Source organism: Staurois parvus, unplaced genomic scaffold, assembly GCF_062004578.1.
Source record: "Staurois parvus isolate SC_StPar_1 unplaced genomic scaffold, SC_StPar_1.0 ptg000226l, whole genome shotgun sequence".
Lineage (NCBI taxonomy): Eukaryota > Metazoa > Chordata > Amphibia > Anura > Ranidae > Staurois > Staurois parvus.
In genome coordinates this window covers 5,797,106-5,820,300 of record NW_028318022.1, presented here as the reverse complement: position 1 = coordinate 5,820,300, position 23,195 = coordinate 5,797,106, and the positions used below count along the sequence as shown (strand labels likewise).

The 23,195-nt window shown below is 41.6% G+C and overlaps 1 protein-coding gene across 5 annotated transcripts in view; it reads left to right on the top strand.

The window, feature by feature from the left end:
- The window catches only part of DLGAP2 (DLG associated protein 2), a 1,035,006-nt gene that overhangs the window by 842,732 nt on the left and 169,079 nt on the right, over positions 1–23,195 (top strand). For all 5 annotated transcript variants that reach the window (XM_089679530.1, XM_089679529.1, XM_089679532.1 and 2 more), the window contains one exon: positions 1,340–2,415. In XM_089679530.1, the coding sequence (XP_089535656.1) occupies positions 1,340–2,415 (1,076 nt within the window). The remainder of the gene's footprint in view (positions 1–1,339; positions 2,416–23,195) is intronic.

The following is a 23,195-nucleotide window of genomic DNA, read 5'->3' as shown; positions in this document are numbered from 1 at the left end:
CTGTGGGTGTAGGGTAAACTTTCTAAGCATAGGAGAGAGTTCACCTTGTCTGTCTAGAAGCAGTGTAGTAGGGGGTAATAGCCGATTTTGTGCTATTGTTTTCCTGGCCAAACTCAGTTTTCTATATATTGCTAGTTCTAGGTAATGGTCATCAAAGGGAAGCTTCAAAATTCCCAGGATAACCTTTTTGATTTACAGAACAGTCAATGTTAAAGTCCGTTAACAATGCCAAACATTTCCTGCCAGTAGCTGACCATCTTTGGGCACCTCCAGAACCTGTGAAAAAGATCACCCTGTTTTGAAGTGCACCTAGGGCACAAAAAAAGTCTCTGTGGGAAAAGCAATACAATCTTAAGGAGTCCAATTTACCCTATGTAATAGGAACAACTGTGTGAGTCTGAAGGGAGGTGATATCAACATCTGAGGTATTTTTGCAGTGCTTCAAAACACTCTTCATGCATAACTGGGCCTAGATCCTGTGCCCACTTGAAGAGTAACATTATTTACCCCTGCCTTTTTTTTCAACCCCCTCTTACCTGTCATGCAGTGTTGTCCTTGTTTTACATACTCCCCTGCCCAGTGGATTCGGCTTTGTTCTGCTGCAATCCACTGCACAGGTGAGACAGTCCGCATCTGGTCCAACTTTATCATTGCAAACCTGCTTCCTCTTCCAGGTTCAGGCAGTCAGCCCAGGTTATTTGCTGTACTCATTAACACTAGCTTAACTTGCTCTTCTGAAATTGTTAGCAGTAAATCACAAGAAAAGCAAAACTCTTAAAGCCCTGATAAAGGTAGAATCTGTTTGGCGCATTGGATTTTTTCAACTATAAACCAAATTTATCACTAAAAGCATTAAACTCTTGGATGATTGTTTGGCACTCTTATTGGACTGTATATACTTGGATCTTCCATGTTCAGGCATTGGGCCCAGGGTGATGTGTGCTAGCCAACAGCCACTATTTATCTTACTCTGACAGCCTCCTGGGATATGTAATGTAGATACCCCAGGAGGCTGGGAGAAAAGGACATGTCATTGTTGCCTAGGCAAGAATGGTGGTAGAGGGCAGGGTCAGAAGAAAAAGGTAAAAAAAAAATAAACCTCAACAAAATAAATGGGGGGTTTTATATTGTAAAGGGGGAGGGGTAGAACCAGGGAGGAGGACTCATCAGAGCAAGTGAAGGAACTTTTTTAGTCTCACAACCTTATAATTTTTCAAGATCCATTGTGGTTATTAGCGTAGAATAATTTTAGATAATCTTGTCATAGGCTTAGATATGCTCATATATTAACATGTTATTCAGGTAAAATCCATTGAACTTACAATATGTTTCTTTCCAGATCAACAGCAATACTCATGGTCACCTACCCAGCACTTCAATGAAGAAAAATACTCTCCTACCCTTAGGAATATGAAAGGATTATCTGGCAGTCGGAATCAGTCACAGCTATGCGCTGGTCATACTTGTGGCCTAGCATCCCCTGATGATTGTGAACATGTACATGACCATGGGCACCATGGACAAGAACCTAGGCAATCATATTTACTTAGCCCAACGGAGAGCTGTCAGATGGATCACCACCGATGTTCTCCGCGGAGTTCCATCCACTCAGAATGCATGATGATGCCTGTGATGATGAGTGATCATATGTCAAGTAGCACTTTTCCAAGAATGCACTATAGTTCCCATTTCGAAACCCGAGACGACTGTGCTGTCTCACATACTACTAGTAGTAAAATAAATCGGATTCCAGCAAACTTACTGGATCAATTTGAAAAACAGCTTCCTTTGCACAGAGATGGATTTCATACTTTACAGTACCAGAAGACATCCACTGCGACAGAACAGCGAACGGAAAGTCCAGGGAGAATACGTCATCTTGTTCATTCTGTGCAGAAACTTTTTACTAAATCTCACTCTTTAGAAGGGTCATCAAAAGGTAATGTTAATGGGACAAAAGGAGAGAGTCGCAGTGATGATCACCATCATGGCCATTACTCAAAACATAGTAAAAGGAGTAAAAGTAAGGAGCGGAAACCTGACAACAAGCATAAATCTGGGATGACAGGATGGTGGAGTTCAGATGATAATTTGGACAGTGATAGCACTTATAGAACACCTAGTGTAATGAATAGGCATCATGTAGACCACATATCTCATTGCTATCCTGAATCTCTGCAGGGACATTTTGGAGACCTTTCCCTTAAGACTTCTAAGAGTAACAATGACATGAAATGCTCAGCTTGTGAAGGACTTGCAATGACACCTGAAGGTAAATATATGAAGAGAAGTTCTTGGTCAACACTTACTGTTAGTCAAGCAAAAGAAGCCTATCGGAAATCATCGCTTAATTTGGATAAACCTCTTGTCCATCAGGAAATCAAATCCTCCCTGAGACCATGCCATTACCTTCAGGTAAGACACACTATAATCTATCTCATGGACAAAAAAGTATGCACACTTACCATACTGTACCAGTTAATGCTAAACAGCTTAATTTTGTATAGTCCTTATTTAACACTACGATGCAGAGATTAACCCTAGAAATCATTAATGAATGTTTATTAGCCAAATACCATAGAAAATACAACCATACAGCAATTTTGCTTATAAAAGTCCTTTACATCAAAAGATATTTATTGAAAGATTCATGTTTGTTTCAGCCAAGCATACATTGTTTATGTGCCAAGCAAATATCTTTAGTGGTGACATTTTTCCTGCTGTTGGTATCAAAGTTACCTTTTTGGGTTTAAGCACATTTACTTTGTTGTTGCTCAGGACACAATAAACTATCATAACTAGTTTGCTACAGCACTGTGTGCCATAAACAATTGCTTTTTAATAGTACATAAATACAATTCTTCTTTTCACTTTTTTTTTATCTCTTGCTGCATCTCAGTACTGTCTACATTTTGCAGCCTCTTGCAGCCACTTTCTGGCTAGATGCATGCTTTCCAGAAATGGTTGCATGACATTTCTCAGGGTGGGTTTTCTGATGGTGACAACGGTGGACCATATCTGAGTAATGTGTGTTGATTTGATCCAACCGTAGTCTCCATTTTTTAATGAAAACTTTAGAGTTAAAAACATTGACAAGGACTTTTACATATTGTTCGAACATATACAAACATATGATTTTTTATTGATTGTATTTACATACAGTATATGCAAACGTATAAAAAGTATTATTACATGTTGTTTTCTTTTTAGGAATATCTTGTTTCTAAAAATATTTTGTTAGACTGCTTTTACATATTTGCAGATATTTTAGACTAAATGTATTGATGTTATTGTTCTGGGGGTTATAACTACACAATCAAAGAAATAAATCTGCAGTTAGGCTAAGGCATAAGCATTTTGTTTTAGAATTAAAAAAAGCAAGGTCAGACTGATACTGCAGGTAAATGACCAAGCAAGAAAAAGGCAAAGGAGATTGATACTGTATATACAATACTGGCTGGCAGAATTGTGAATGGTGTGTGTTTGTCACCTAGATTTCTCACATACACATGATGAGGGGCTTGAGGGCTTATGACCAATGTGGAAAAAACAAACTCAGACTCTTAGGACATTCTGTTCTAGGACCTGAAGCCCACAGGTTTTGTAGAGCAAAACATTCGTTCCCATGTCCATGTCTTACCTGGTTGCCAAACTTCATTATTAGTCTCAGCTGACCACAGACCCTTATAAATGTGACTGATGTGCAGGTCTCTTTCTTGATGTTTCTGCTGTGGGAGCTGGCTGCTGAGTTAAAAGAATAAGTGCTGTTAGAACACTAAACGAGGTGCTGCCTGTTTCTAAGAAGGTTGAAATTAGTTAGATAGGTGCTGTCCGAACAGGAGGGTTTGGGTTAATGGCTTTCTTGGCTCTTTGGTTTTTGGCGTGATCTTTGGGTCCAACCCACTGCTCCTGTGGATATAAAAAGAGCCAAGTCGAAGGGTGGTCTTCTTCCCCATTTCCCCTAACAGAAGCCCAAGAGTCTTGTGGCTGGTCCATTAGTCATGCCCCGTGAGGGGTACAGCCTCTTATGAGCCCAAAGAATGTGAGAGCCATTCAACCTGGGGTTTGCCCTGAAGATACCAGCTGCTGGACACTATCAAACAACCATGGACCTTTTGATACATGGGCTTTACCTCTGCAGGTACGGCAGGCTAGCACATAGGCTGGTTAGGAGTATGGACTAGGGACTTAGGGATAATGACTGTTTTACTGAAGTTCTGTTGGACTGTCTTGTCTGCTTTGGACTCTTTTGTTGTGTGTATGATTTTTTACAGTAAATTGTTGAAATATTGCCTTCTGCCTGGTCTGAAGTCCTTTAAAAGGGGTACACTGCAAGTAACCAGCACTGTCGCACACTTAGTCTACAGCTTGAGTCACTAGCACATGAGATATAAAGATTCAGCATGTTAAGAGACATTCTAGCCATACATGTGTTGCCATGAGTAATGAACAGTACAGTCGGCAAGCAGCCTGTTGTAAAATTGTACCTGTTATAAGTGGTATTGCCTCTAGCCATGAAGGAGATGTTATTGGCACTCCCTATGTTGCATTCCATCCCCCATAGCAACCAGAATGGAACTGCGCTGCAGAGGTCCCCATCCTGTACAGAGATATGGAAGTTCAAGAGTTAAAGTCAAGTGCACATTGGAGCCAGCGCTATGTGCATGGCAAGGGTTCCATGCTTCCACCAGGACCAGTAGTGGAAAAAGGCTGGACAGGTGGCTGAGGTCATTGTTCAGCATGGAGCATTTAATTGCAAACTGCAGTGGAAGGATGTACATTTACAAAATGACTGTGCACCAGTGCACAAAGCAAGGTCAGTAAAGACATGGATGAGAAATTTGGGGTGGAGGAACTTGACTGGCCTGCACAGAGTCCTGACCTCAACCTGATAGAACACCTTTGGGATGAATTAGAGGGGAGACTGCGAGCCAGGCCTTTTTATCTGGCATCAGTGCCTGACCTCACAAATGCACTTCTGGAAGAATGGTCAAACATTCCCATAGACACACTCCTAAACCTTGTGGACAGCTCTACCAGAAGAGTTGAAGCTGTTATAGCTGCAAAGGGTGGGCCGACTCAATATTGAACCCTATGGACTAAGACTATGCCATCAAAGTTCATGTGCGTCTAAAGGCAGGCATCCCAATACGTTTGCAATATAGTGTATGTACGTATATGCTATGGAGTAGAGAGGACAGGTGAATGAATGAGAGTTTAGAGAGAGAGGACTCTATGGTTGGAAGGAGAGGTAAAGAGATCATGTTATAAAGTGGAGAAAACAATAATCAGACTGGGAAAAGGAGAGCTGAATGAGGAAAATACAGGTTCACCTGTTGTCTTTCAGAAACACTGTTTGTAGATGTCATTATTTTAGAAGTCAAAGTGCCTGGTCTAACCTCAAGATGCTTAATTTAAAATTATCACTTTAAATCTTAAAAAGTATGCAGGAACAGCTCAGCAGTAGAAAGTGGAAATTAAAGTATATGTGAATCCTCACTTTGTAAAACACCCATTCAGTTTGAAATAGCATTGAAAGACAAAACGTTTTTGTATACTCTATATATAAATATCTTATTTTTTCTTATTTTATAAGTGGTCACATAATCTCTGTTCTCAGCTACATAAGGGGCTTAGATAACTGAGGTGGAGAAACACAGTACACTGATCTTCTCAGTGAATGGTTAGGCAGGGGACGTGTCAGCACAAGTCTGACCATTGGAGGACAGACAGGCTGCCCCAACACATCTAGAAAACTGACCACACTGGGATGGATGTGCTCTTATGGATAGCATGGTTAGTTTGAAATAGGAAAGCATTTTAGACAATGGAAGCAATACAAGGAGAACAGGATACTTTTTCATACTAGTACATGGTACAACAGACAAATATCAGGAATAAAATGTCAGGAATAGAAATGTTTGGGTAATATACACTTTAACTGATTTTGGTAAAATAAATCAGATTTGAGCAGAGGAAACACAGAAGGAAATATAGTTAAATGAATGAAACAAGTCCTTGGTTAATGGGAATTGATAAACAAGTGCACGGAGGGCCGCTGTTAGACATCATGGGGTACTGCACAGCCTACCTGACGGGGGCCCCCTTTGACCCTACTCTTGACCAAACCCCTGACCCCACCTCAAAACAAAATGCAGCTTTGTCTTCAAGTGATATATAATAATATAGAATAAGCATATAAATATCAAGGTCCCCAAATATGAAAAATATTTCCAACCGAAATTAATGTGAAGAGAAACAATATATATGTGAAAGTCCTGCATTCGGACCAAAAAGTATGAATCAAAAATCCATAGAACCAAAAACAACAAAGTAGGCATATCAAATATATTAACCACTTGCCTACTGGGCACTTTTACCCATTCCTGCCCAGGCCAATTTTCAGCTTTCAGTGCTGTTGCACTTGGAATGACAACTGCGCAGTCATGCAACATTGTACCCATATAAATTTTTGTAATTTTTTTCACACAAATAGAGCTTTTTTTTGGTGGTATTTAATCACCACTGGGGTTTTTATTTTTTGCACTATAAACAAAAAAAACATGGTTTCTATTATAAAATTATAAAATTTAGCAAATTGGTAAGTTTTCTCCTTCACTGATGTGCGTTGATGAAGCTACACTGATAGGCAGCACTGATGGGCACTGATGAGGTGGCATGGATACGCAGCTTTGATGAGCACTGATAGGCTGCACTGATGAGGCAGCACTGATGCTGCTGTACTGATTTACAGCAATGATGGGCACTGATAGGTGGCACTGATGGGCACTGATAGGCAGCACTGATGGGTGGCACTGATGATTGGCACTGACTGGCTTGACTGATGGGCAGCACTGATGGGTGCAGCTGCTTGGCTGCACTGCTGGGCAGCACTGATGGGTGGCACTGCTGGGCACTGGTGGGTGGCACTGATGGGCACTGCTGGGTGGCACTGATGATCAGGGCACTGATAATCAGTTCCCTGATTATCAGTGCAGATGTGCTTTGTGACATTCGCTGTTTATCGACAGTACTTCCCTCAAACTGTGACAGCGTGAGAAAAGTGTTGCCAATCACCGGCAACTGTATTTACTTTGTGATCTGCTGTGTCATTGGACACAGCTGATCATGTGGTAAAAGGCCACTGTGATTGATCTTTTACCTAGTCATGTGATCTGCTGTGTCCCCAAAGTCAGCACCCAACAGCCATGTGACACTGTGCCAGAGCCATGATAGAGCTCCTGCTGTGTGATTACTGTAATGCTGATATTAACACACAGTGAGGATTCTATCCAGATATGACTGTCACTCACTGTGTGACGTCACGCTCCCCTCCAGGGTTAATCCTCCTCCTGAGCCTGCCACAGTTCTGCCATTCCAATGATTCCCTCAGCCAGAGCCTGCCCTCTTCTCAGCTGGCAGTGAGGAAGATATCACTCTGCCAGCAGCAGAGACTGTGAGCCGGCTTTTATCTAGCATATGCAACACTGGATATTGTGTGAAAAAAGAGAAAAAAGTCTCTCTACCTTACAGTGTCCCAGGCCCTTCTGGAGGAACTGATGCCCCCCCCCCCCCTTAGTCCAGGGAATTCAATTTACTATGTGGGAACCACAGGGGAACATTAGAGATTCGCATTATTCATACACACGTGTACTAGATTGAGGTTTGAAGCTGCTGCTGGACGAGCCCCCCTGTTAAAGTGACTAGATCGGGCCCCCTAAAGGAGGCCTGGTGGTACCCCCTTATCAGCGGTCCTGGGTTCAGGGGAGATATGTGTCAAAGAAAAGCCACATTCACTGCACAAAAATAATAAATAAATAAATACATAAGCAGAAGAGAAGACAGACCGGTAAGGCTGGCCATAGACGGGCCGTTTATCGGCCATATTGTCGGCCGATAAACAAAAAATTGGTCATTGCTGCCATGGATGCCGCCACCAATGCTTATGAAAAACGACCATATTGCACCTTATGACCTTTAAACTTATGACCAGAAGGCTAGGAAGCGTCAATTAGAGGGCTATTGAATAAGACAGTCCCCTCACTATAAAAGGAGAGAGGCAAAGAGCAGCCTTAGGCTACATTCACACTAGTGTTGTGTGCAGGCGGCAGAGAGGCGTTTAAGAAGCATTTTTACCGCTTCCCAAACGCCTCGGACAATTCTGCACATTGCAGCACATGGTGCTGTTCTAACAGGAGCGTCGCGGCAAAACGGACACCTCTGGTCGAGTCAGGAGGCGTTGAAGCTTCCTATTCTAGTCTATGGTGCCGCTCCGCAAATGCCCGGCCGGCGTTTGCGGGGCGTTGGCGGAGCGGTAACACCATTTAAACTTCATCATAGGCGTTTGTGGGGCGTTTTTAACGCTCTGCAAATGCCTAGCAACCTCCTCTAAACCGCGCATGCGGTGTTTGCGGAGCATTTGCCGAGCATTAAAAAACGCTTCGCAAACGCCGGACCAACGCTTGCCAAATGCTATAGGGGCGTTTGGCAAGCATTGGTAAAACAGTCAAGTGTGAACGAGCCCTTAGTGTCAGTGTATTGGAAGCTGCTGCAGGATTAGGGTGGGGAAAGGTGTCAAACTGCATAGGGAGAGATTAAAGCATTTATAATATTGTAATTTCATTCTGATTGTCTGATTGCTAACTCTTTGGGCTACCAATCCCTTTGCTTTTTTGCCTATTATTCAGGGCTTTTTTAACTTTGATTGAATTTTGTGGTTAATTTGAAATCAAAAGTTAGTCTTAGCCATTGTCCTGTCCACTGTATTTATTTTTTTGTTGTTGTTGTTGCAAAGCGTCTTGAAAAAAATGGGCTTCTGAGTGAGAGTGTGATTTTTTTTTTTGAGGGGGGGGGGGTCATTTAAAAGTGTATTGTTTATTATGTTTTGTTAATAGGGTCTTTATTTTTGGTTAAACTGTTTCTTTTTTTTTATTTATATATTTTCAACAAGGCTTTCCTTAAGAAAAAAACACAGGCTTTTTTTTCAGTAATTGCAATTTGGAGTTTTCATTTCTTTTGTTGTTTTTATTGTTGATAGGGCATTTGTTTTTTAAAAGTTTGGGCTGCTTTAGGCTGCATTCACACCAATGCGTTTTTTAGTGCTTTGTGCAGAAATGCAGTACAGTCCATTTAACATGGTTTCCTATGGAACATGTTCACATCTATGCTTTTTTGATCTGCTGTGTTTTTGGAAAGGGTCAGGGACTTTTTTAAAAGCAAAAAGCAGCATTTTTGCTACAATAGAGTCCAATGAAGAATCTACTGAAATGCATGGTAGTGCGTTTTTCCCACGATTTTGCCCCATTTTACGTTTTGCATTTGTATTTTGCCCAGCAAAAAAAATTCCACTTAAAAAAAAAAAAGCTGAACAAAATGCAGCAAAAATCGCAGCAAAACACGTGTAGAAAAACTCAAAATGAACTGCAAAAGGCACTTCAAAATGGAAAAAAGCAAACTGCATAGGTGTGAAGTTGCCTAAAGTGCAGCATTTCTTTGTCACTGACCATCTGCCCTTGGGGATGTCTTTTGTTCACAGCATGATAAATTGAAAGAGTGAAATAAGTGCAAGATCAGTGTGCACGTAAACCACCTCCCATTGTACCATTCACATTCACCACACTCCTTGTCCATGTAGAAAACAAAAAGTTAAACAATCACCAGTTAGGCCTTTTATTCCTTACTAAGACTCTTTTAATTCTTGTAGTAAAAACCTAGCCTGTGCATTTTCTCTCTAGTAAATTTTGGCTTAGCTTTGTTCTTTAAAATTCTCCTGTAATTTTACACTGCTGTATTATCTGCAGGCTAATCATTAGTAAGTGCCTACACAGCAGGGTCGGATCTAGGCTGTCCGATGTGGGGGTGCAATAAAAAATGTCAGGGTGGCAGAGGATGTGAGGTCAGCAGGGCAGTGTATTGGAGTCAGTAGAGAAGTGTACAGGGGTCAGCAGCGCAGAGAATAGGGTCAGCAGTTTTTAGGGCAGAGTACAGAGACCGTTAGTTTGTAGGGCAGTGTACAGTGGGTTATTAAGGCAGTGCACGGAGTTAGCAGGGCAGTGGACAGAGGTCAGCAGCGGAGTGTACAAGAGGGCAGTGTACAGGTGGTCTGTAAGGCAGAGGACAGGGGTCAACAGAGCAGGTGACAGAGGTCAGCAGGATGGAGAACAGGTGTTATCAGGGCAGAAGACAGGGGTCAGCAGAGCAAGGTACAGGGGTCAACAGAGAAAAGGACTGGGTTTACTGGTGGCAGATTACTCAGAAGAGCTCCTACTCCCATCTCCTCACTGCACATAGCCTGGGCACTCAGCCAATCTCTTCCTCCCCACACAAGATACAGCTCAGATCTGATTCCCTTACAGACATAGCCTTGATCTGCAGTTTGTAGCTGGCTACCGCAGCTGTGCTGCCATTCAGATCTGGGAATTTCACAGGTCAAACATAGCAGCCAGCTATACACTATGCAGGTTGAGGCTGTGTCTGTAAGGGATCCGATCTAAGCTATGTACTGTGTGGGGAGGAGGATATCTGTTGAGTGCGTTGTGTGTAGCGCAGGCAGTGCTGGGACAAGGTCATTTAGCGCCTAGAGTGAAGATGACAAACTGCGTATCTGAAGTGTAAACATCCTGTCTCAGCATAAATTCCTCCCTATCAAAAAAAAAAAGACTGCACTAATTAGTAGACTATCCCCCTAAGCATAAATTCCATCTGCAAGCTAAAATTCTTTTACCCCAAAAATGCAAAAATCCTCCTCCTCCCAGGTTCAAATCCACCCTCCCAGTAAAAATATTTGCCCTCCAATCCTGCCTTCCAGCTCAAATCCCACACCAATTCCCCCCTGCTAGCAAAAATATCCATCACCCCCAAAAAAACCACCCCTCCTAGCACACATTCTCTTTCTTCACAATTTTCCCGTCCTAGCATAAATTAGCTCCTCCTATCATAAATCCCCCCAAATTGCAAAATCCCCCCCCCAGTCACCCCTATTAACCCAAATTCCCCCACCCGATCCTGGTACAAAATTCCCCCCAATCCCTCCCTCACAGTACAAATCCCCTCCCCCCAATCCCCCCTCCTAGAACAAATTCTCCCCAATCACTCCCCCAGCACAAATCCCTCCAATCCCCCCTTAGTACAAACCTCCAGCTCAAAATTCCTCCCAATCCCTTCTGGCTCAATACCCCCAAACCCCCTCCTAGCACATATCATCACCCTCATCCCTCCTTTTAGCCCATATCCCCCTCTCCCATCTTGCACAAATCCCCCCCATCCCTCCACCTAGCACAACCCCCTAAAAATTACATTTCCCTGAACAAATCCTCCATCCCTACCCAAATCCCCACTCCTAGCAGAACTCCCCCCTGCCAATCCCCCCATCTTTTCACAACCTCCCAGCACAAACGTTCCCCACAATCCCCCCGCTTCCCACCCACGTGTCCTGCTGCTGGGTGATGAGTAGCCCTTGGAGGACATAGGGAGCGGATAATCAAACCATGTGTGCAGCCCGACAGAAGAGTGATCCTGTGTTATCTGCCACACGGAGGAACGCTGTTCTGATAGGAGGGGAAAGCACAACCCACACCAGCTACAGACTCTCTCCTCTCTGCCACTCCTCCTTTTCGGGCTTTCCCTCTCCTTGTAGATTTGTGCTGAGTGCGGGGTTAGAGGGAAGTAGCTAGGCAAAACATCCATTAGGTGGCTGGCCTGGGGGGGCATAGCCCACCCCAGCACCCCCCTAGATCTGGCATGCTACAAAGTCCATTGAATATAGATAGAAAAGACTATATCCTGGGTATAGTGCTTTCATAGTTCCCTGAATATAGAGAGAAAAATACCATATACTGAGCGGAGGGTATCTACAGTTCAGGTAATACGATTATGGAAAATAAAACCAGGGGCAGAGTAGTGTTAGTTGAGAAAGCATTAGAAGCATTAAACAGTAAAGCGATAAGTGATGAAGCAGTTCTGTCCTCTACCCTAAAGTTCTAGGTGACAACATTACTGCTAAAATGATTTAATATAAAGAAAATCAACCAACTTTATTTGTTCACAACTTTAATATGAACATTAAACAAAGAAATACTGGAGCAATGGGGCATAGCAATCCTTAGTCCAATATATAAACAACATGATAAAGCAGAATGTGAAAAAGATTTTAGCCAAGATTATGTTCATAAGATAAGCAATGAATATGTTTAATGTTCCAGCTAAGCTCATACGATTTCTCTGAATGATCGCTCAGAATGCTAAAGTGAGATTGAAGTAAAGCAAAAATTGAAACAGGTTTATATGCTCTTAAATTCGCTCTTTAATGTAATCCAAGAAAAAGTCATTAGAGATGGACGTAGACAACAAAAAACTTGGTAGTACGATATTCAATCAATTATCACAGCATCTTGCAAATACTGATGACATTGACTTGTTATCTCAAAAGCTGTTAGACCTCGAGGAAGGTCTAAAGGACTAAAACAAAGTGTAGCGGTATTATAGATCCGTGATTACTGAGCAGAACAACATTATAGAAGAGATTAACATAGGAATAGCAGCAGGTAATACAGAGTTTATTTTGCAAAGATTATTGAAAATATGTACTCTTCAGAGACTTAAAGTAGTTGTAACAACTGAAGTTTTTTTACCTACAGTATGCAGCTACCCTCTCAGCCCCCCCTAATACTTACCTGAGCCCGATCTCGATCCAGCGATGTGCACAAGAGTGACGCTCTCTCAGGTATCTCCCTCCTCATTGGCTGAGACACAGCAGCGGGAGCCTTTGGCTGCTGTCAATTACAGCCAGTGAGGAGGGAGTGGTGGGCGGGGCTAAGTCGTGATGAGGCGGCTTGGGAGCCAGCGTGCCCCCAGAGCAAACAGTTTTCTCTGGGTGCACTCAGCAGGGGGAGGAGTCAGGGGCGCCGGCAGAGGACCTAAAAAGAGGAGTATTGCACACAGCAGGTAAGCATGACATGTTTGGTACCGTGATTCATATACCTGCCATACTGTACAGGTAAGAGGATGACTCTACTACTTCTTGGTTCAGATTTTCAGCTTCCTGGTTTACTTTCCTGCTTCCTGGACAAAAAATTGTCCAATGAGCAAGAAAATGTTTAGTTCACCTGAATATTGCACCTGAATTATATTTTTACAATTACTGTTTTGTGTGCTGTTCTTTGGGGCATGTTAAAAGTCCAGATATAGAGGGTTTTTTTCTCTCCCTTCCCTTTCTTTCCACATATATAACTTATCGATGTGGGCAAACCTGTTTGTAGTTGGCTTATGGTGCTGCTCGAAGCTGGACAGAATATGTAAGCACCCCGCCGGCAGAAGCAGAGAGGGGAGCAGCATTCCAAGTAATACCAGAGACATATCAAATGTGACAAGAGGAAGGGTGGACGCCGCTCATTCCAGTCCTAGCTGGCATTTCATCCTGCCCATAGGAGGCTTGGCCACAGAGGTCTATGTGACCAAACGTCCTATGGGTGGGGCGAAACGCGTCAGTGGGCATGGCTGGAATGACAGCTGAGGCTAGCTAGAAAACATCATCTTTGTTCAATTCCTGGGGACTGGTATGAACAGTGTCCACCCTTCCTTTTGTCACATTTGTTATGGATGTGGGCCCCACAAACATTTTAGGGTTGGAGCCATCAAAGATTTTTTCCTTCAAGAAAATGTTTAATTCACCTTAATATTTTAATAAAAATCTGTCTGATGTTTGGAGAAACATACAAATCAGGATTCAGACAACCAGACTGAACTCTTTTCTGTTTCTCTGCAGACTGAAAAGATTTGCATGAACATATCTGAGCAAATAGAAAAAGTCCACAATTCATGGATTTGCCTTCTATTCAGTTTGATCACCCCTAGTTGTAAAATTGTGTATATGAGTGTGAGAAAGGGTCAAAGGTTAAGTTCACCTTTAAAAAAAGAATAAATAAATAAATGCATATATTTTTGCAAGTAAAAAAAATGTGCGTTTACCTTTTTTTTCTGGAACATTGCACCCACAATCAGTAAATAATGGGTGCAATGCCAGGCTCCTGTAGACTCTCAGTATAGCTGTATGCCTGTACCTCCCATAGGGGCAGTTAGTTACTGGAGAGCAGGAAGATCTATGATCTATGACAGCGCTCACAAGCACTCTTGCAGTTCATTGCGAACTACAAGCCGTAATGGAAAATGGTAGTTGTAGTTCATCCACAGGACTCTGTGAATAAATGACACGTCCATGTGGGCAGAGCCCCGCATGTCCTCACTCCTTTTAAATTAGGACAGCAGGTGCTGGGAGATGTTCCTCTGCCCGATGTCACAACAATGGATGTGGTGGGGGGGAGGTTGCGGGCAGGTGAGCTTTGTTAACATGTTACACCCTACATACAGTATGGGTGTAACATGTCACATATTACCAAAAGTGAACTTATCCTTTGAGGAATGCCCTCATTGATGAGATTTTCCCCTACTTCCTGTCTTGGTTACCACACAGAACACAGTGGAAATCTCCCTGTCAGTGATGTAGACAGCAAAAAGATCTAACAGACATTGCAATTATTCCCCACTCTAAAACACAATAATTTATACTTACTACTGTAGGTCTTTTTGGTGATATTTATACTCACATTTGTATCTAAGTGACTGTATAGGATTTAGGGACTTTGGATAACAATAAAAACTTTTAACGTCTGATTAGTTATTGTTGGAAATATTTCATATTGACCTGCCTTTCCTGCAATACGAGCTTACCTCAATAGGACATGTGGTTGATTTACGAAAACTGGAAAGTGTAAAATCTGATGCAGCTCTGCATAGAAACCAATCTGATTCCATTTTTTTTTTTTGGTCAAAGCTTAATTGAACAAGCTGAAGTTAGAAACTGATTGGCTACCATACACAGCTGCACTAGATTTTGCACTCTCTAGTTTAAGTAAATCAACCCCTTTGTGTCCAAAGAAATGCAGTGCAAACCAAAGCACATCAAATGCAGCCATGCCTGTCCATGTGTACTGCTTTGTTAAAGTCAATAAGATTTTACTGGCCTGTGTTTGATTTGCATTCCAAATACATGACAGAGATCACTGTATCAGTCGGTAAACACAAAGGGGATTATTTACTAAAACTGGAGAGTGCAAAATCTGGTGCAGCTCTGGATAGAAAAAATTCAGCTTCCAGGTTTTTTTGCCCGAGTGCTGCTGTAATAAAGGGTTAGCCCAGGTGCGGACTGACCATTTGGAAACTCAGGCACTGTCCGAGGGCCCGGGGTCAGTAGGGGGCCCCATGAGATGCCCCTGGTACCTTTTTCATAGGCTTTTTTGAGTTTGGGCAAGGACACAGGGGCCCCATGATCCCCTATTGCCCAGGGGCCCCATGAGTTGTCAGTCCACCCCTGAGTTAGCCTTATTATTTAAAAGTTCCTATGTTTAATCTTTCAGATATGCTGATATAGTACAATAATTTCAGACATACTTGAATGTATAATAAAATAATTTACCTAGCTTGTTTTAAAGAGGTATTACAGATGATAAAAATACATAAATACAGCATCATTTCAGACCAGGGGGAGTTCTCAACCCTTCTTCGAGTTCCTGCAGACTACAGCCCGCAACCCATACTTCAATATGCGTCAAACTCCAACTAACTTTATGTATTACAAGCATTTATATAGTGGTTTGAAAAAACTAGTCAAAATTGGTTTGAGCCACACCACAGAATGCAAAGGTCAAAACGTTCCCAACTTCCTAGAGCATAATGAGACCATATGTCTCAGTATACGAGGCCATATATTTTATATATCGATCTATCTATCTATCTATCTATCTATCTATCTATCTATCTATGTGTTTTTATGATTACTTTTACAATAACACAATTGTTAACACAAAACTACTACTAAGTTTTCTGTAAATCACTAACTGTTCAAAACCCAAACTACAGCTTTTATGGCATGCACAGATTCTGAGTGCAATAGATTCTGAGTGCACCAGTTTTAGTAAATCTACCCCAAAGTCTAATTATTCACAGTCCTGTATCACTTCCATAGGTACTGTGTTTTTCTTTTCACCCATCTTTCTCTATGCTATTGCAACCAACACATATTAGATGGATCAATTACAGGTACTGCTTGTTAGGTACTACATACTACTCCCCGCACTTCATGTGTCAGTATTCACATATGGGGTTTATAGACAAATATTACAATTGATATACAACATATATGGAGCTTTGGTATTCACAATGTATATATATTACAGTATACTACTGTGGGAAAAAAGCTATTAAACAATCCAGAATCCCGTTTTATCTTGCAAGACAAGACTGTAGCAATAATTCAAAATAAAGTTTGTTACATTTTGAGAAAGTATACACTTTACAAAATGTATTGTATAATTAGGTCTTTAAAATGAGTAAAAAAGTATAATTTTAGTACATTGATGGCTCTTAGTAAAGCAGCCTTTTTGAAATCTTGGTGAAAAATGCAAGTCAAACATTTTCCCATAATTAGACAGAGAAAACATTTTAATTTGTTAACTTTGGGCTTTATTTACAGTGTTTGAGGCTTCCCTATGGTAAAATCAACTATGTTGATTTTGAAGTTGATATATAAGAAGGGTTTATGTAGCACTTTTAACCATATATACTGAATACATGCTTTTGGTACAACTGTTAATATTTCTCTCAGCAAAGTGATGCATTTAAGCTTGTCAGCAACTCACCTAATATAACTAACCTTCTACTAAAGGCTTAGCTAAGTAGGTTCTTTATGTTGCAGGGAACTGGCTTGAATTCAACAACTTGGGAGGAAGTAGGTATAATAAACTGCCTGCAAGCTAATATTTTAATCACGGAGTGCTGCTCTGGGAGCACTCATGCGTGCTCGCTCCGGAATACCGCTCCCTCCTCACTAGCTGCTGTGTCTGAGCCAGGGGAGGACTGACCATTTGGAAACTAGGGGACTGCCTGAGGGCCTGGGGCCAGTAGGGGGCCCCATGAGATGCCCCTGGTACCTTTTTCATAGGCTTTTTTGAGTTTGGGCAAGGACACAGGGGCCCCATGATCCCCTATTGCCAATGAGGAGGGAGAGACGATGCTCTCTTGCACATCACTGGATCAAGATCAGGCTAAGATATGTATTGAGGAGGTTGAGGGGGAGCTGCACACTGAAGGTTTTTTACCTTCATACACAGAGCCTTTTTCACATTCCAAAGTTCTTGTGTAGATTTTTTCAAGGTTGGTTATGGCCTCTCTGAAATAAGAGGAATATTTAGTTTTTGTTTAGTAGACAGCCATGCTTAGCTGAATATTACCATTCACCTGCCTCATCAATGCTTCCTGTGATTCACAGTCGGAGACAAAAACTTCCAATTTGTTGCACTGCAATTTAATCTATCCTTTGCAGCCAGAGTATTCATGAAGGGACTTGCACCTCTTTTTACCCTCTTATGAATTAAGGGCATTCAGGTAACAGGGTGCCTAGCTGACCTTCTTCTGAAGGATATTCCTATAATAACTGTCTGATGGTGGAAAAGTGCCAAATCCAAAAATATTGGTATTTTAGGCAAAGAGAAATACATACTTTTTAAGGCACATGTACACAAGTCATAATTTCTTTAAAATATTTCTTTCTTTTTTTAAATGAAAATAATGGAGAAAAATGTTCATCTAAAGGCACTTGGAAAACATTGTATTTAAATTGATCAGCAATATATCTCTTTCATTTAAGCCTTCCCCTGTGATCAGAATTTTACTCCCATCATATCCATATTTTTAAAGCTACTCATATATTGATATATCAAAAGCTCATCCAGATTCTGTTTCCATAGTAGAAATAGGATAGGCTTGACTTAACAAGCTTCAGAGTCTCCTATCTCTGCTTTATCAGGAGAGTAATGGAGGTGAAGTCTATGACAACAGGACTTTTGCTATGGGAACAGCATCTAGATGAGCTTTTGATGTACCTATACAAAATATGAGTAATTTAAAAAAATAAGGACAAGATGAGATGCTGATCATAAGTAAAGGCTTAAACAGGGATGTATTGCTGTTGCATTTACTGTAAATACAATGTTTTCTTAGTGCTTTTAGATGGTCACTTTACACAATTATTTTAAAGAATATTTAAAATAAATGTATATTTTAAAAGAATTATGCCATGTGTACAAGGTGCCTTAAGAGTCCACATTTCTTTTTAAGTAACATATTTATTCTGAAGGACTCATTTCCTATTCAACTATCTGCAAATGTCAAAAAGAATATTCAGGTGCGTCATATCTTTAATTCAACTTTTAAAAATCAGCTCTCCAACATTCCCATTGCATAGAATTCTTAGGACTCATTCTGGACACAGGATGAAGCCCAGGCAAAAGTCTTTCTTCAAGGAAACAATAAATGATCCTTCTCTCAACCTACCTATATGCCTCTCCAGCCAAGCAAGGAACTCCCTTGCTTGATGGATTTCCAGTCCAGACGAGACAGTGGGGAAGTTGTTTCTACCACACCTATGGATGGTGATGGCAACAGATGACAGAAATTACAATCTCTTACAGTTCATGGAGCATGGTCACCCAAGTAAGCCAATCTCCCCATCATCATCCTGGAGCTTAAAATGATAAAACTAGCCCTGACTCACTGGGCCCCCCTACTTCAAGGCCACCTGATCAGAGTACATTCAGACAGTGCCCTGGATATGGCCTATATCAAACACCAAGGGGGTACCAGGAGTCAGGCAACCTTAATGGCAGTAAGTCTGATCATCTCATAGGCAGAGGAACCCTTAACAATAAAAAATAAAATGTAGCACTAACCCCTTAGGGATTTCTGATAAATTTGGGTCCCCCTATATTCCTGCACAGCCAGTCATTCAGCATTTTCCACACAAGCTTGCATTTGGAGACAGAAACCAGTCCTTGAGCATTGGTTTTGTTGTTTTGTTGAGGGGATTAGAACTTGGATAGGGTAAGGGGGGTATGGGATGCCCAAAGGAACCAATATCTGAGGGCAGCTTCCTGAAATATTCACAAGCTTCTCACCTCTGATGCAGTCTCTGTTGGAGTACTTGCCAGAAGCTCCTAGTTGTATCACCCCAGACCCTAGATGAACTCCTCCTCACACAGCAATCTGGAGACTCTTCTTCCTGAGCAGGGGATCTGGCTCCTGTCCCTTTAACTGAGGACTAAAAGTCATTAGTAGGGGGCTAATCTGGTTTCCTACCAGAGTGCTCCTTCCCCTCTATGTCTAGGGGGTGCAGATGTACTCACTCAGATCCTCTCCTGTACCGCTTGCGGGTTGGCTGCTGCTACCAGTCCTATCAGCTGGGTTGCTCCATCCCTGCCATACTGGTGGTCCTCACTCGAGTTTTCCTCCTTTCCAGCTCCAGGCTTGCAGGCAGGCCCCAACCCACTAGGCCTCCTGGCAGTCTTCCATGTCCAGCCTCACAACTTCCTCCAACTCTCTACACCTCTCCCACCACCACACTCTTACACTTTTAGGGAGTCCAAGCCCCTTGCCAAGCCTTCTGTTGGATTCGCTGAGGTCCCTCAAGAGTGCAGCCAACCACTCCTCTGATCCACCCACTGCCTCCATTGCCTCCAAGGCCCGTCACCTCCTCAGAGCAGGAGGAAATTCCAGATGGTCTGGCCTGCAGAGTTTCTCAGCCCTGACCACAATTTGACCCCTCTGGCTATCACACCTGAGCTATTAACCAGCTCCTGGCTAATCACTGGGGTCTAGCTCCCCCTAGCTACACTAGGAGGGTGCTACATTAAGAAAAGTGAATGAATGAGGGCCTGACACTTTTAAGTAAATCATGAGTAATTCTTCACTACACATGTATTTATACCACACAGAGAAAAGCAGGAAACTAGGCCTAAATTTTAGATTTTTCCATAGCTTCTATTTTTTATTTATAGCTCAGACTCTTGGTAACAGGCACAAAAACACACTCTGCCTAACTCCCAATGACATTTCTAACAATATTCTGACTCAGTAAGGAGTTAGTGACAGCTTGTGGAGGACACAGAAAGTTTAGCAAATATAATGAGATGGTGAAGCTTTAGAAAAGTCTCAGTGCACAGAGTGACTGTGATGAAAAACTTAAGCATCCACCTCCAGTGCAATTAAAATGTGATCATTGTGATCCTACAATGCTTTTATATTGAAGATGTGACTATATTGAAGATGTGACTAAAGACTTAATTTCACCAGATTCAGGTAGAAACAGTGGGAATATGGAAGCTATTTAATTCACCCCATTTAAAAACACCAGGATCTAAAATGTCCAGAAGTTCAAAAAGTTTTCAGATTTTGCCATCAAATGAATAACTTCTTGTGATGTTACCAACACCAGTAGCCACAAGTCTATGTCACAGCTAGTTAAGCAATCCTAATAAGGTCTGCTAGTTTGGCATAGGAGTTTAGATAATCAGCTGTAAAAATGTCCTCCTGCATGCTGACCAACAGGTCTTCTTGTGGTCCCTCCTATATTTGGAGTATGTCTGTCTCCTCGTGCAATCATGGAAGCAATAATAACGGAAGGAGATCTTTCAGAGGTCAAAAAGCAGTGTAAGAATTTAAAACGTGACAGCACATCTTGTGTTGTATCAAGATATAATCCTCTCTATAGGGTTAATTTTCTATGGAGATGAGGGCCCTCCCCATAGGTCGCAGCCCTGTTACATGTTCCCATCATGTCCTAGTGTGCCTAAGTGCTTGTGCCAATTCACATTAATTGTGAACAAAATTATGAAAAAAATAACTGATTGGAAATTGATTGAAAATAGCTACGAGCAAACCATTTTAAAATCATATAGTATCCATTAACTTGTTGAACAATGCCACTGATTAAATTTGCCCCAGCACTTTATATAGAAGGTGGAGAAGGTTCATTGTCCTTCTACTTTTATTTTTGTAAAAGAAAACTAACTTTCAACCTTTTGATAACTAGCAAAACTTTTCCTCCACTTGTTTTTGCTTTGTTGCCTTTCTTGAGTTTTCACTTAACTATCAGCATATTTGCACATTTAAGGTCCCGTGTGCACTGGACTTTAAGCCCCATTGCATGGAACTCTGTTGTTTAGCTGCAGGCATACGGCATAGATGCGTCATCTAGCCCCACTGCTGACAGTCTGTTAATCGCCAAGAGTGGCTGGCAGCTGCTGCTGCTGGATGGGGTTGGGTGGTACACCTAGCAGTACTTTGGTTTAGGGCAGTATGTGCCTAGGGATGAATGCATTCTTCCCCGGGCACATATTACTCTTAACAAAAGTACTGCTGAGTACACTGCCAAGCCCTGTACAGCTGTAGCAGCTGTTACTGTCTCATAAAGTTTGACAGACTAATGGCAGCGGGGTAGGATCGCACACCTGTGCCTTCTGACCATGGCTAAATGCCAGAGCCTTATGGAGCAAGGCTAAACACTCAGTATGCATGGGATCAAACCGTTACTGAAATGAACTAATATCAAATTTTTTAATTTGTAAGATCAATATAGCCAGTAATGAATGAGAACAGATAAGCATTTAACTGCATATTACTAGTGTTCTATTACATATTTTTTTACTGTGAGGCTAGGTTCACACAGGTCACTTAGGGGCATTAAAAGAAGGCAGCTGATTTGCATTTTTACTATTCCCAATCATCCACCTACAAGCAGACATGACATGCAGACGGGTCTTTTTAAATTGCTGCAGTCGCGATGCTTCACTTTATTGTGTGGCCATCTTAACTTGTCTATAGAAGTCTGTGATACTATGCAACATCCGCTTGCCAAATGCAGCTATGTTGGTTTTGGCGTGATAGTTTAATGAAAAATCTCTACTGGAATATTTTTAAAAACTGGCAGTCAGGATGCAGTATCTTTCCTGAATGAGCTTACATTTATGGCTTTTTTTTTCATGGTGTATGAGGGGCGTTCAAATTAAACCAGGACTTTTAATTTTACAGATATAAAAAGGAATGTTAGCGTGGCTGTACTACATGCAGTAGTAAGTGGGAAGTGTGTCCTATTACTGATAGGCGGCACACATGTCACGGTTCAGTCCAGAGACCGTTAATCAAGTTGGTAGACAACAGTGTTAGTGCGTGCATGGAACAGTGTGCAGTAATGAAGTTTCTTGTGAATGAAGGCATAAAACCCATGGATATCTAGAGAAGACTTGAAGCACAGTAAGGTGATGAGATGCTCAGCTACAATAAGACATTTGAATGGTGGAAATGTTTCAAAGATGGCCGTACGTCCATCAGTGACGATCCCAGCCATGGTAGTTCCCAGCCCACAGCAGTCATTCCTGTGATCATTTAGCACATGGAATGTCTGATCCTGGATAATCAATGCATAACTTGTTAAATTGCACAAGAGACAAATCTTTCTGTGGGAACGATGAACACAATCATTGATAAAGTGAAGCAGGTTGTTCTAGGATGGTTTCTGCATACTGAAAAATCTTTCTATGGCAAAGCTTTTCAAGCATTAGTTACAGTAAATGCTGGGATAAATGTAGCAGGGAACTATGTAAAAAAATAAATGCAGTTTCCACTCCTTGAAATTTGTTCTTTTATTATCTAAATTCAAAAGTACCAGTTTGACTTTACTGCCCCTCGTATATTGCTCAGAAATGGAATTAAAAGCATTTGACACCTAATAAATATCTCTAGTAGGGATGAATTCAGGGTTTGGTCTGAACACAAGTTTGGACCAAACTTTGGTTGTTTGGGTGTTTGTCTGAATGCTGGCCTTTTTAACTGGTTCATCGGGAGCCAAGCATCATATAAAGTAGCAATATTTATTTCATTTTTCTAACTGTCAGTTTTTGCTAAGGAAGTGCTGGGTGATGACACCTGCCGTGTCCTTAGCAACCAGAGATATCACCCAGGCCCATTCATTTACTGGTCATGGGTGGGGATAGCATGACATGACTGACTGACAAAATATTGCCACTTAACCATATTTGGTCAATTGCATCACTTGAGCGACCCTTCCCTCTTGTTTATTTTGAGCTATGGGGCCTGGAAAATGTCATTCGATGCTAGTCAGTGACAGGTTTCCATAAGCTCTCTGGATTGTTTACTTTTGGTAGGTGTTGATCATTGTGATTAACGTGGATCTGCACCGCTAGTAGATGTAATTGACTATGGATGTACACCGTGGGACTTTTTTTTTTTAATTAAGGACTGTGTAAGAGTTTTTAATTTACTTTTTACTTTGTGTTAAAAATTCTATATAT